We start from the raw sequence: 12,372 nt of genomic DNA on the forward strand, positions 1-12,372 counted from the left end.
TTGGCATAGTTAAAATATTAGATTTTGAATTTGCCATTTTAGCTGATATAACATACTATAACTTTAACGTCTTACCTGTTGCAGACTCTGGTGCAGCTGTGGAGTGGATTTCCTGCCAAAATGTCTACTTCTTATTCTGGCAGGTGTATCTAAACAGAAGGAAACACAGTTGACAACAAAAAGATGAACTAAGAAGCACTTTTAAAAGGAAAATAATAAGTATACAGTGATGTACATCTAAGATGTTCAGGTGTACTGATTGAGCTCTGGCCACAAACACCAGTCACTACAGGTTTACAATCACAAAGTCCATATATTTGGAACAAATGAACATTAAGAAAATATTTTCCTTGTCATAATCCTTCATTCTATCCATACCAGGTGTTTTAACGTCCAGATTTATATGAAGTTTATAAAACATTACAAGCATTTTAAATGTTTTTCTTTGAGAACACTTGATATAAGAACCAATTTTCTAAATACTTTCTAATTTTAAAAATAGCCAAACCATTTATTTGGCAAAGTTTATATATAGATAAATGTTGGCAAGACGTTGGTATTACCTAACCAGTGCCTTATATTTAAAACTGGAAATGATAATGGAAATTTAAAACCTCATATTAAAAAAACCATTAAACACAAGATAATAAAGCTTGATAATGGTGCATAGTGCACGATAAAGCATAACAAGAGATAATTTAAAAAGAACAATGCAATTTACAAATTTTCTGTATAGTATACCTGTACGCAAATGTGCATTTTCTTCCATCAAGATTGTCTCCTGGTCTTGGACGGCCTGTGTAGGATGCATTTCCAATGTAATACTTTTCTGCACCTTAAGGGGGTTTGCTTGAAGCAAGGGCCCTTGCCTCTCCTGGAGGGACTTGAGCAGCACCTCCCTGATCTCAGACACAAGGTTTCTCTTTTTCAGAAGAGGTAAATACAGACACTCGCATAAGCGTACTGCCACTGCACTGACAGACTTTGTGTCACATTCAGTATCTTGTCTTTTGTGCAGCATGTCAAAGCTTTCAGCAGTAGACGAACTGGAGCATTGAAGTGGGTTTAGGTTGAAACCATCTGACTGAGTCTGGTGGTCTTCATTATTATGGGGTTGCTCAGTACCAGGAGTTATATGTGTCTTTACTTTAGTGTTTGAGGTCTTCACATTGTCTTTCTCAGCAAAAGGAGTCATCTGTAACTGAGTATGCTTTTCGGATACCACAAGGTTGGTGTTCTTGGTTTTGGTTATTTCTGCTCCATGTGAGCTGTGTTTAGATGACAGGATGCTTTTAAAACTTCCAGAAGAAAGGTCCAGATGTGGTTGTGGTCTCTGTTCTTGAGTAATACTGGATCCTTGTTTATTCAGCTCAAGGTGCTTCCCTTTAGCCTCTTCGTATGTTTTAGCAGCAAGATTTGTTATCTTTTTTAACTGCACATCATTAGAATCAGATGGCAACAAACCATCACTGGAGAGCTGAGCAGGAATGTGAGATGAAGAGGACAGGTGTGAGGCATCATTGCTTTTTTCTTTCACTTGCTGTCCACTTTCCTCATGTTTGCTCTGCTCAATTAGCATTCGCTCAATATCAATGGACTTCACCTCATGGTTGAACAGGCCATGGTGTCCAACCAGGCGGCTGTTTGTGATGATGCTGGGCTCCTGTGCAACAGGGACAGAACTTGAAATTGATGAATTTTTCTTTGACGTCCTTTGACAGCTGTTCTGGAAAAAAGCCATGTCTTTCCTGATTTGGCAATGGCAGTGATGGTAATATGATTTGGTCCTTGATGTCTCTTTCCTATCACCTCTCGCTTGACTCCTCTCCTTGCGGGTCTTTAGATGTTTTCTTTTGTGATGCTTGTCTGTCTCATGGTGATTGGAGCCTGCAGTCAGCTGCATGGCCGAACATGTTTTATCCTTTGGTTTTGACTGCTTGTTTGAAACACGTAGTACTTTTTCTGAAGAATTCTTGTCACACATGTGGCTCATGCTTTAAAGGGTTTCTGCAGAAAGATAACCACATGATGATGAGCAATTTAAACGGAAATAGAAATAGAGATATGTAACCTCTTCAGGATGCTTCTGCATCTCAGTGAGGTGAGCAGCATCTGACTGAATCTTATTGTCAACTTCTTGGTCATGAAGAATTTGATCTCTAAAACTAAAGTTATGTCAAATGCATTTTCTTTTGTGCTTTATAGCAGTGTTATTGATTTCTGTGTGAAAGATAAAGTCAGCTATTTTTTTTTTTTTTTGTAATTTAAACAGAAATATATTTGATTTGGGTGGTTAAACTTCCTTTCTGAGAGCACTGGTTTTGTTTTAAGTCTCACTGAAACCTCAACTAATGATGCTTTCACAATGAGAGTGGAAATTGTTGTTCAGTACTTGAAGTGCACTTCAAAACCATAATAGGTAAAATGAGGCAGTGATTGCTGTGCATCTAGTACTTTATCTATAGATGTTTCACAGAGTGGGTATTAGTATTCATAATGGAACAACTATTATCAGAGTCGCTCTTCTCCTTATGTGGTACAGGCTCACTACAAGCACTACTACAAGTCAATTACAACTAGGAAATTTTAGCTGAAGTACAAATAAATCAATCTGTGATAATTAAATTCTAAAGGTGTGTTTTTGTATGCCTGAACAATTTGCTTCATGTGCACCATGCCAAAGGAAAATGCATTGTTAAATTGCAATAAATATTTAGTTTTCATTTCCAGCCAGTGTACATGCACTGTTCATAAAAATATTCTAATGTTAATTGAATCATTTAAGAGTTTGCTCAAATAATCTACAGGACAAGCTTCAATGTCATAGTTCATTCTTTAGTACACTCATGCTTCAAGCATACAGGTGACCAATGGATAATTTAAACGTTTAATAGTTGGGGTTCTATGATTTCATATTTAAAAAAAGTGTTAGTTATCAGTGTGTGTAAACACTACGCCCCCTGCAGTTAAAGATAACTGACATGAGTTATTCACACCGCTAACTAGTAACGTCAACCAGGTGTGCATAAGTTACAACTTACAGTGTTAATAAACCTTTGAAACTAACCCCAACTTTTAGCCTATTTTAGGTCCAAAGGAAAAAAATAACAAAAACTAACAAAAAACTAATTTTTATACAAAGAAAGATTTAAGCATAATTAATTGCATGCTTACCGTAGAGGGGTTTTTATTTGTGGCGCATGAATCTTTTGTTGCCCGGCAACATACCGCAGCTGCGTCTGTGTGCGCAGCACGAGCGCCCTTGAACACTGACGAGCCAGGCGATTCCATTATCACAGAAATGGAGGTAACACAGGCTCATTTAGGCACTTTTTTAAATTCAGCATGTGGAGAATTTATACATTTTTATATATTGCGTTATTAAATAAAACTTAAAACTTGAAAAGTTATAACAGTATCTGAAAAATTATGAAAATTTCATTAAATATATGTTGTTGCATAATGGTACAAGCAGCCACAATGAAAATTTACTTCCTGAAGCTGAATTGTGGGGGATAACGTTATTTTGATTTAATGGTATCCTTTGTTCACTATTATTTCTACATGAAGCCATTATTTCACGGTTTTGTGTTCTTTATTTCGCACATTACTACTTCTTAAATAAACAAAATGAGTATCTCATCGTTATCTTTTTTAACGACATTTGTCTTTTGTTCCAGCAAATAGCATTTAGCTAAATAGGCTAATTCACTTTGCCACCACATATTTCGCTAGTAATGAGAGCGATCGTCTGTTAATTAATTGGTTCATTTTCTGTAGCTAAAAATATTAAAACATTTACGTTACGTTTTGTTTTTAAGACAGGTGTATTCAAGTCATGAGTGCAGAAAACTTAAATCCAGCCGCCACACCCACTCCATGTGTAGACACCCAGGGAGATGGACGATGGATGTCTTTGGTATGTGAAATAACTGTTTTATGAGCTTTGTATATTATGTGTACATACACGCACAAGCTTCATCAGTATTTTTTCTTTATTCTAAATGGCCTTTGTAAGTGATCAGGGTGTGTAGCTGTTTTACAGATCAAAAATAATTCATTTTAACTGATGAGAATTTTCATTTTAAAGCTGATACATTAAACAGTTCACACTATTTTATTTTACATGTTTATGCCACCCAAAGGTTAACATAAACTTAGTTAAATATGCATCTATTGAGCTATCATTTTTATCACCTAACATTGATTAGTACACAGCTGTTTAATTTACTTGTCCCTTATTAGTTAGCACTAATTGTCGACAGACACTGCACATAGCACTATTTACATGCACTTTTCATTGATGCTGCCACATAATATTATTTTTGTTATTAGTATGTAAGTGCTGTATTTGCTTTTTAAATACTTAATAATGTATGAATAGTCGGGATATCTGCCATTGTTTCTTTTTCTCATTGCAGCACAACCGCTTTGTATCTGACAGCAAAGACAAAGAACCTGATGTTCTGTTTGTTGGAGACTCTTTGATTCAGCTCATGCATGAGTTTGGGGTAAAACACAGATTGCATTCACTTAGAGCCAAACATGTTTGAACACTATAACACAATTTCTGTTATTTGAGCTGTTTAAAAATAGATGTTAATGATAAAACTGAACATGCTTGTTTTAGTTTTATATTCCTAAATTCCTAAAATAGGTTGGAAACAGACAGATCTTTTATATGTGAAGATGTCTTTTTAGGGGCTCAAATCTTATTGTACACTAGACTCAAAAGCTGTTTAATGGATTGTTGTAACACCATCCTTCATGAAATATCGTTCAGAGTTGTTTCAGAGTTATGTGTTTGTATTTGGAAACTTGCTGTGAACCCACAAAGCGCAGTTAAAGCAGTTAAAGTCTATTCCTGGGAAAAAAGAAACTAAATCTGTCCAACAAATCGATGGCTAGAACATCTGGGGTGGCAAAATCAAAATTAGGGTGCAGAGAATATTCTTGCAGCATTCAGAGAAAAAAACATGCATGAACTTGGCATGTTATGGCATGGGCATAAATAGCTTCTAGTCATACAAGGTTACTACTAGTGCTGATGGTGTAATTAAGAAATAAAAAAACAGTAATTTCACAGCACAGACAGAAAAAAAAATCCTAAAACGTCCTACACAATCAACCAAGTTTTTGAAAAAAAGGAGGTGGAATATTCAACAAAAAGCAAAATATGATCTCAGCTCTTGCATTTTACATACTGAAGATGGAAAGATACATGAATGACTAAATAAACACCTAAATTGTAAAACTTAACAAGCTGTTGCAAATGCCTAGAAAAGCACTATTAAAGAGGAAATTCAATCATAAAGGCCTTTGGTTTCCATTTTTCAGGATGTCATTTTCTACAATTACTCGTTAAAATGTATTTACAGCCACACAACTCATTTAGAAGGCTGCTTTTTCTAAAACCTGCCTACCATTTGGTTGTAGATGCACTCATGTTTAAATTGAGAATTGGCACTTTGATAAAGTATTCATAAAATAAGTGTAACTTGTATATATTTGAATATATTGCTAAAATAAAAACATGATGTTGTTAAAATATTTATGGACTAAACTAGGTAACCGTGGGTATGTTCTAATATATGATCATAATTTCCATAAACATGCTTTCAAAGGATGTGAATATACGCTCAACACTTGGATGCTTCTTTTGTGTCTACAGATATGGCGGCAGTTGTTTTCTCCGCTCCATTGCCTTAACTTTGGAGTGGGTGGTGATGCAACACAACATGTGCTGTGGAGGCTGAGCAATGGTGAACTGGATAACATCAGCCCAAAGGTTCAAAACACTTCCAAATATAGAGAACATGAGTGTGTTTGTTTATTCACACAAAAGATTGATTGTGCCCAACCTTGAGCTAAAATCCAAATTCCAGGTACATTGACGCCAGACTATCAATGACATGACTATCATGACTATCTCTTTTCTGTTGTTATAGGTTGTAGTACTGTGGGTTGGCACGAACAATCATGGTCACACAGCTGAACAGATCTGTGGCGGTATCATGGCTATCGTCCAAGTCATCAAGAATAAGCTCCCCCATGCGCACACGCTTGTACTTGTAGGTTTTTTTTCTGATAAATTCCTCAAAGAAACGTTTAATAATTCAATGATATGTTGGTTGAAAATGATAAATTAGGTTCATACAACCATCAAACTGCACAGTGATGTCATCCCTTTTAGCAGCGTCTCAGGTTTCTGATATGAAGTAAAAAGACCTCTACAGATGTTTAGCTCTCTTTGTCCTGTTTAACATGAAAAACAGACTTATTTTTTAGAGGGATGTGATGAATTTTGTAGCTGATGCAAGTTTAACTTTTAAATTAAAACAAATTTTCTCTCCTGTAAATGGTTTCTTCATGGATTGAATGTACAAAAGTAAAAACAGTTTTTTTTTTTTTTTGAGAAGTAAAAGTGATAAGGACATTGCAACACCTGTTTTCCAGGGTTTGCTGCCCAGAGGTAAAATGCCGAACCCTCTTCGTGAAAGAAACTCCAAGGTGAACAGGCTAGTCCAGGATGCCTTATCATCTCTTCCCCACGCCTCTTTCCTTGACTTGGACCCTGGCTTTGTCCTGTCAGATGGTAGTATCTCTCACCAGGATATGTATGACTACCTCCACCTGACCCCTCATGGATACCAAGCTGTGTGTGAACCTCTGCACAGCCACATAAAGTCTATGCTAGACAAACCTGCTGAGAACTGAGCACCCATGTTACAGATGTACACTACCACAGTGGTCCTCACCCCTGTTTATAGAGAGGACTGCACACAGCTTATTAAGACTTTGAATGCTGGTTATAAAGTCATCATAAAGACTAAAAGCAAAACTTTATTTGTGCAAGTCTTCTCCAAAACCAGGCTTGAGGACCACTGTTACTGAGAATGGGACCATAAGGTTTTTTTGTGTTTACGATCAAGTCAGAGACAAAATGTTTTGTGCAACACAGAGACAATTTCCTGCCTGTACTTCTATTACATACTAGTTTCCAAAAATGCTCTCTCATAAAAGGATAATTTCATTTCACTGCCACCTGATATAAGGGATAAGTATAAGGACAACTCCAAAGTGCAGATGACTACACAGTTAGGAAATTCAAATTAGATTCAGATGTTCGGTGGATATGAATTAGATGAAATGATTGATGTTATAAATATGCAACAACTTTTTATTTTCACAAATGCATTCTGTATGTCAAACATTGCTTGCTGCATTGTGGTAAAGAGTTTTTTTTTTTTTTTTTTTTTTTTTTTTAAATGAATCAGATATAATCCCTTTAGCTGAAAGTGTTACAAACCAGTGAAGTTGGTTTGTCCTTAGAATAATGATTTCTTAGACTCTTATAAGAAGCCCAAAAATGCTCTGTTTTTCTGAAGCATCAGGAGCAGACTCTAGTTGGGAAATGGTTTGGGGCTTCTCAGATTTGTACCACAATCTGTCTGCATTTTAGATATGACTGTTCTTGTAATTTGCTCATTTTGTTTCTCAGTTTCACCTCATTTCCATGAGTTACCTTTATTTGGCATTAGACCTTTTTCTCGGAAGATGTTTGTTTCTTTACAGCAAGAAACGAATAGATTAAACCTTGAACATCATTACAGCCAAGGAAACCTCCAGTGAGACAGCATGTGCACAAACCAGATCTAGTTCATACTGAAATGCAGCGGTCACTAATACTAGTATTTAGATCTGTTGTTTCACTGATTTGTCTGCTGTGAAAAAAGGTCTATAGCTTTACTTTTACTGTTTTTATTTTCTTTTGTACATGTTAATTTCTTTGACCAAAGGTTCGGACTTTGTCTGCGTGACAAGTAATTGACTCGTCTGCTTTCATTTCTTGTTGACATGTTATCTCATTATTGCCTTTGTACCATTTTCCCTCTCCTGTATCAACATCAGTGTTTTGTATGCTTGACTGTTTTGTTTAGATCATAGATGTAACTGATTAGATTGTGAAACTGTATTCATACATCTAGATGCTTGTGCTAAAAATTCACAATTTGCTCCAACGTAATGGGTCATTCAGAATTTTAAATGCTTTACTTTCCACTAAAATGCTTGAGCGCATCTTGGATACGGATTGTGCCACGAAACTTGAACCATGGTCTAGGATGGCTAGTTATATAAGTGATGAAAGAAATGCATTAAATATCAAAGCAAGATGGCTTCAGTGTCCCTTGATTGATTTATTAGATCCATTTTCACAGGCCCACATCTTGACTGCCATTGAAGCAGAGCCACAGTACAATTTTTAAGTAAATACACGTTCATGTTATGTTCACAATGTCCTTGGGTGACGGGCTTGTTCCTGTCCATGACATGGTTGTGAACACAGATGCATTTCTGAAATTTGAGGTGCAAGAACAAGCCCTGGTTTGCCCTCACCACTTTTAGTATCAGTGAAAGACAATTTGGCGCCTAAAACTGCACTTAAATTCATACAAATATGCCTGAGACAAGGAGCACAGTCTTGTATCTTGACAATGATCTTGCTATTGAGCCCGTTTCCTGCAGCATGCAGTCCTTTTAGTAAGACAGAAGTAGAGCATGTGCTGAGAATTCTGTTAATAGTCCTATGACTTCTCATTCTCTGTGTTTGTTAAGCGGTGTAACAGATTTATTATCAGAATCAAAGATTAAGTAACTTTTGATCAGGAGAAGAAACATAGTGTAAGTGTGTAAAAGATTTGACAATATAAAGTATCTAAATATACAAGTATATATAATATATAATATATATAAGTATATAAAGTAATATCAGTGTTTTATTAGTTTGGCATTTACAAAATATCATACCTCTGCTTAATGCGCATGCATACCACAGAATGTGGCAAAACTACTTGCATAAAACACGACAGTATACTAACAATGCAGTTTTCTGTAATGTCATTTTTGGGATTAAAGTTGAACTTAATTTGTATGCTGTCTTGACAAAGAAGCTCCAACCAACAGATAAGCCTGTAAATGTGAACTTACGGTATGTTATTCTTATGATCTATGCCGAACTGACAGAAAACCGTAACAGGATATTCATTTGACAAAACTTTGTGGGAAAAAAACAAACAATGAAAGCACCTCTGGCTTGCACATATTCATTTATTTCAGGTTAGTGTCATTTGACTCCCTTATTTTCTCACAGCAGTGTCTTCTCCCGTGAAACTTTGATAAGATTTATTGGCAAGTGTCCAATCCTCTTTGTTATTCACAGCTATGTTCTGGAAAAGTGAAAGCTGAGACACGGTTCATACCTGGTGGGTAGTGAATGTGCTGTGGATAGGGTTTCAGACATTACACCTTCATTATAAAAGCCCAGATTCATACAAACTGTATTCATTTCCTCCACTGGAACTGGACTTGCTATACAAGCAGGATTTCTCTGTTTGAACCTTCTGCGTTGTACTGACTTCACTACAGCATGAGGCTGAGACTCATCTTGTTTTTGGTTCTCGTACTGCTCATATTCACTGACGACAGTCAAGGTAGAGTATACTTTTATCAGATTTACTTCTTGAAATACTTTCCAGCTTTGTGAGTTTTTATTTTTCCTTTTACATATATTTCATTTGCTACTTAAAGGTGTTACCCAGAAAAATGAACAATCCTTGATTATCAGCACCTTCCCTGATGGTATGTGGGATTTCATTTATTTGATACATTCAAAAAGTGTGGTTTCTGATCATAGGGAAGTATCTTATACTTCAGTAACTTTTATATATATTATGTAATAGCGTCTCCTGTTGGACAAGCAATGACAACTTCACGTCCAATTGGCACCCCAAGGCATCACAAAAGACAATGCCACTGTAAAGGTGTCTGCTCTTAATATATGTTTCTCTGAGATTTTTTTCCAAGTAACTTTTGTAAACCCATTATGATTTTCTATCCTTGTGAATTTGGGTCATCCAGGAATGGGAATGATTGTGAACACCCGTTGCAATTGTCAACAACCAGGCAAGCGCATCCTAGTAAGAGGTGAGTTTTCTACAGTTTAGATTAATCCTGAAATAAATGTCATTTTAAAATGTAATAACTGCAGATTTTCAAATTATTTAAATTATTTTAAAAAATTGAATTGACTTTGTTTTTCTTTCTTCCCCTGTTCTTGATTCTTTCTGAAATTATGTAACCAAAAGGGAGAACACTCTGCCGTGTGGAAAACAATAAGATAAGGTGCAAGCCAATTAACGGTTCCAAACAAAGCAAGAAACCAAGTCCATTTGTTGTCCCCATATCTTGAATAACACTAAAATGTTTGTGTCATGAATAGTTCAAACAATCCCCCCACATATACTGCATGTTTTTATATTCATATTTGTATGATTACTCTTGCTGTTCATTATATGAATAAATCCTAATGCTCAAAGCTTCACTGACAAAAGCTTGCAATAACTTTGACTATGTTAACTGGCATAAACACTTGTAGTAAACTGTTTAATAAAGAATCCACAAAATGAATTGTGTTTTTTAATTGATTTGCAATAACATACATTGAATCAAAGTACAATTATATCCATATATTTCCTTATACATCTAATATCCCCCATGCTTTATAAAGAAAAAGTGCATGTTGCATAAATAATTGTAATTGTTATCAAACGATTAAGGAAAAATTACAGAGGAATACCCTGAGGAGTTTCATCATGGAACTTGTTTTTCTTCCCCTGTGGTAACAGCAAGTAAGTTATAACAGTATTACCTCAATTAACATGATATAGTATTAATTATAGCATTTAAAAAAGAAACATTAGAATAAATAATTTTTCTCATCACTGTCCCTGTTAATTTCACATTAAAAATACAGATTTCATTATGCAACAATGTCTACTTCCTCCCGTGGACGATTGTTTTAAGCCTAGAGAGGGAGCAAAAAGACTTTCAGGCTGACTTCACTTCATGACCTTCACTTCAGTGAAAGAGTACATGGGCAGAGAAAGCAAGCAGACCCATGAATATCAGACCTTCCTGGGTGTTGAAGTGGACTGAAGAAGCACGACCTAAGTGAAATAAATGTTTAAAATGTTTCAGTGGAAAATAAAGGATAACATTTACAAGATGTGACATATGCATATAAATAGTGTAATTTTCAATATGGTTTTCAAATTATTCATAATAACAAATCAATAAATGGATGGTGGGTGTAATCATCATATTTTGCAAGCATTCAAGAAGCATTTTGGAATAACAATTGCCTCTTGATGTTTTAAACTTTGCTTGTAAGTTTTTACATACCATACAACTACTTTTGATCAAGACTATTAAATGGCATAGGATGAAGATCCAGCAATGATGGTAACAAAAAGGAAAAGACTAAGAAGCCGAGAGGAGTTGTGAGAGACACTCACCTGAGACAGTGAAATATTTGGTGGTGGACATTGTTTTGTTTGTAACAGGGTTTGTCGCCTCACATTTATAGGTCCCCTCATCGTCTTTTGTTGCAAAAAATGTGATGACAGATCCATTGTTTTTAACCACAGAACCATTGTTGAAGAACCACTGAAAGTCACATTCTGGCCTAGACTCAGCAGTGCATGTCAGGGACACAGAGTTGCCCTGTTTCCCTGAATCTGGACCAGAGATATTCACACGCAGAGGACCATCTGCACAAAGACAGAGAGAGTTAGTCAAAACTTTGTTCAGTAAAATTATCATTCCAATTGTGGTTCCTTGGTATGGAATCCTGTCATTTAGTGAAAACTAGTTTTAAATAGAAAAACACTCTGCTTTCATCTTCACTTACAGTTTACGAGGAGGTTGTACTTGGGGCTCTTGTGATGAACAGCTTTATTAGCAGCAACACACTCATATGTCCCATTACTGTGCAATGTCAGAGGAGAGAAATGTAGCATGTTCTTCTCAATGTAGTACCACATGTTTGAATCAGGGTCGCAGCCACTCATGTTAAGAAGCATGCTGCCCTTCATCCAGTAGATCATCTCATAAGGCCCAACAACGTGGCATGTGAGAGTGAGATTTTGGTTGTTAATTGGAGTTGTGTTGCTGAGGATCATCACAGAATCTATTGCCTCTTCAAGCACAGAAAACAAAAGAATGTAAAACACACTGACTGCTCATCGAGTGTAAAATGTAATAATATTCTATCTATAGCATAAATTTGATCAAAGCCCAGTTTTTCCTGAAGCAGAGTTTTCATACCTATTACTGTGAGCACTGTGGAGTTTGTGATGTTCTTTCTTGTCACTGGATTGTAGACCATACAGATGTATTCTCCACTCATGTTTAGGGACAAAGGGCCAGCAGTAAACATTGACGAGTTGCTCACCATATTTTCCATATATATGCACTGTGTATCATTGAGGCCAGTATTGTTTGGTTTAAACGACCAGCTGAAATAACTGGGAG

General features: G+C 36.0%; 1 protein-coding gene across 1 annotated transcript; it reads left to right on the plus strand.

Moving 5' to 3' along the window:
* Window positions 1-3,499: 3,499 nt before the first annotated feature.
* On the plus strand, window positions 3,500-7,218 carry pafah1b3 (platelet-activating factor acetylhydrolase, isoform Ib, gamma subunit). Its single transcript, XM_079240735.1, has 6 exons — window positions 3,500-3,537; window positions 3,822-3,919; window positions 4,422-4,511; window positions 5,672-5,788; window positions 5,949-6,071; window positions 6,457-7,218. The coding sequence occupies exons 2-6, from the start codon at window positions 3,839-3,841 to the stop codon at window positions 6,715-6,717; spliced, it is 672 nt and encodes a 223-aa protein (XP_079096861.1). The 5' UTR covers window positions 3,500-3,537; window positions 3,822-3,838; the 3' UTR covers window positions 6,718-7,218.
* The last annotated feature ends 5,154 nt before the right edge of the window (window positions 7,219-12,372 follow it).

The sequence above is a fragment of the Telmatherina bonti genome, assembly GCF_933228915.1.
Source record: "Telmatherina bonti genome assembly, chromosome: 5".
Classification (NCBI taxonomy): domain Eukaryota; kingdom Metazoa; phylum Chordata; class Actinopteri; order Atheriniformes; family Telmatherinidae; genus Telmatherina; species Telmatherina bonti.

Excerpts from the sequence above, each read along its gene's own strand:
- pafah1b3 (XM_079240735.1), top strand. The coding sequence starts at position 3,839 with ATGAGTGCAGAAAACTTAAATCCAGCCGCCACACCCACTCCATGTGTA. Across the intron at positions 3,920-4,421 it reads ATGGACGATGGATGTCTTTG|CACAACCGCTTTGTATCTGA; the intron begins GTATGTGAAATA and ends TTCTCATTGCAG. Across the intron at positions 4,512-5,671 it reads AGCTCATGCATGAGTTTGGG|ATATGGCGGCAGTTGTTTTC; the intron begins GTAAAACACAGA and ends TTGTGTCTACAG.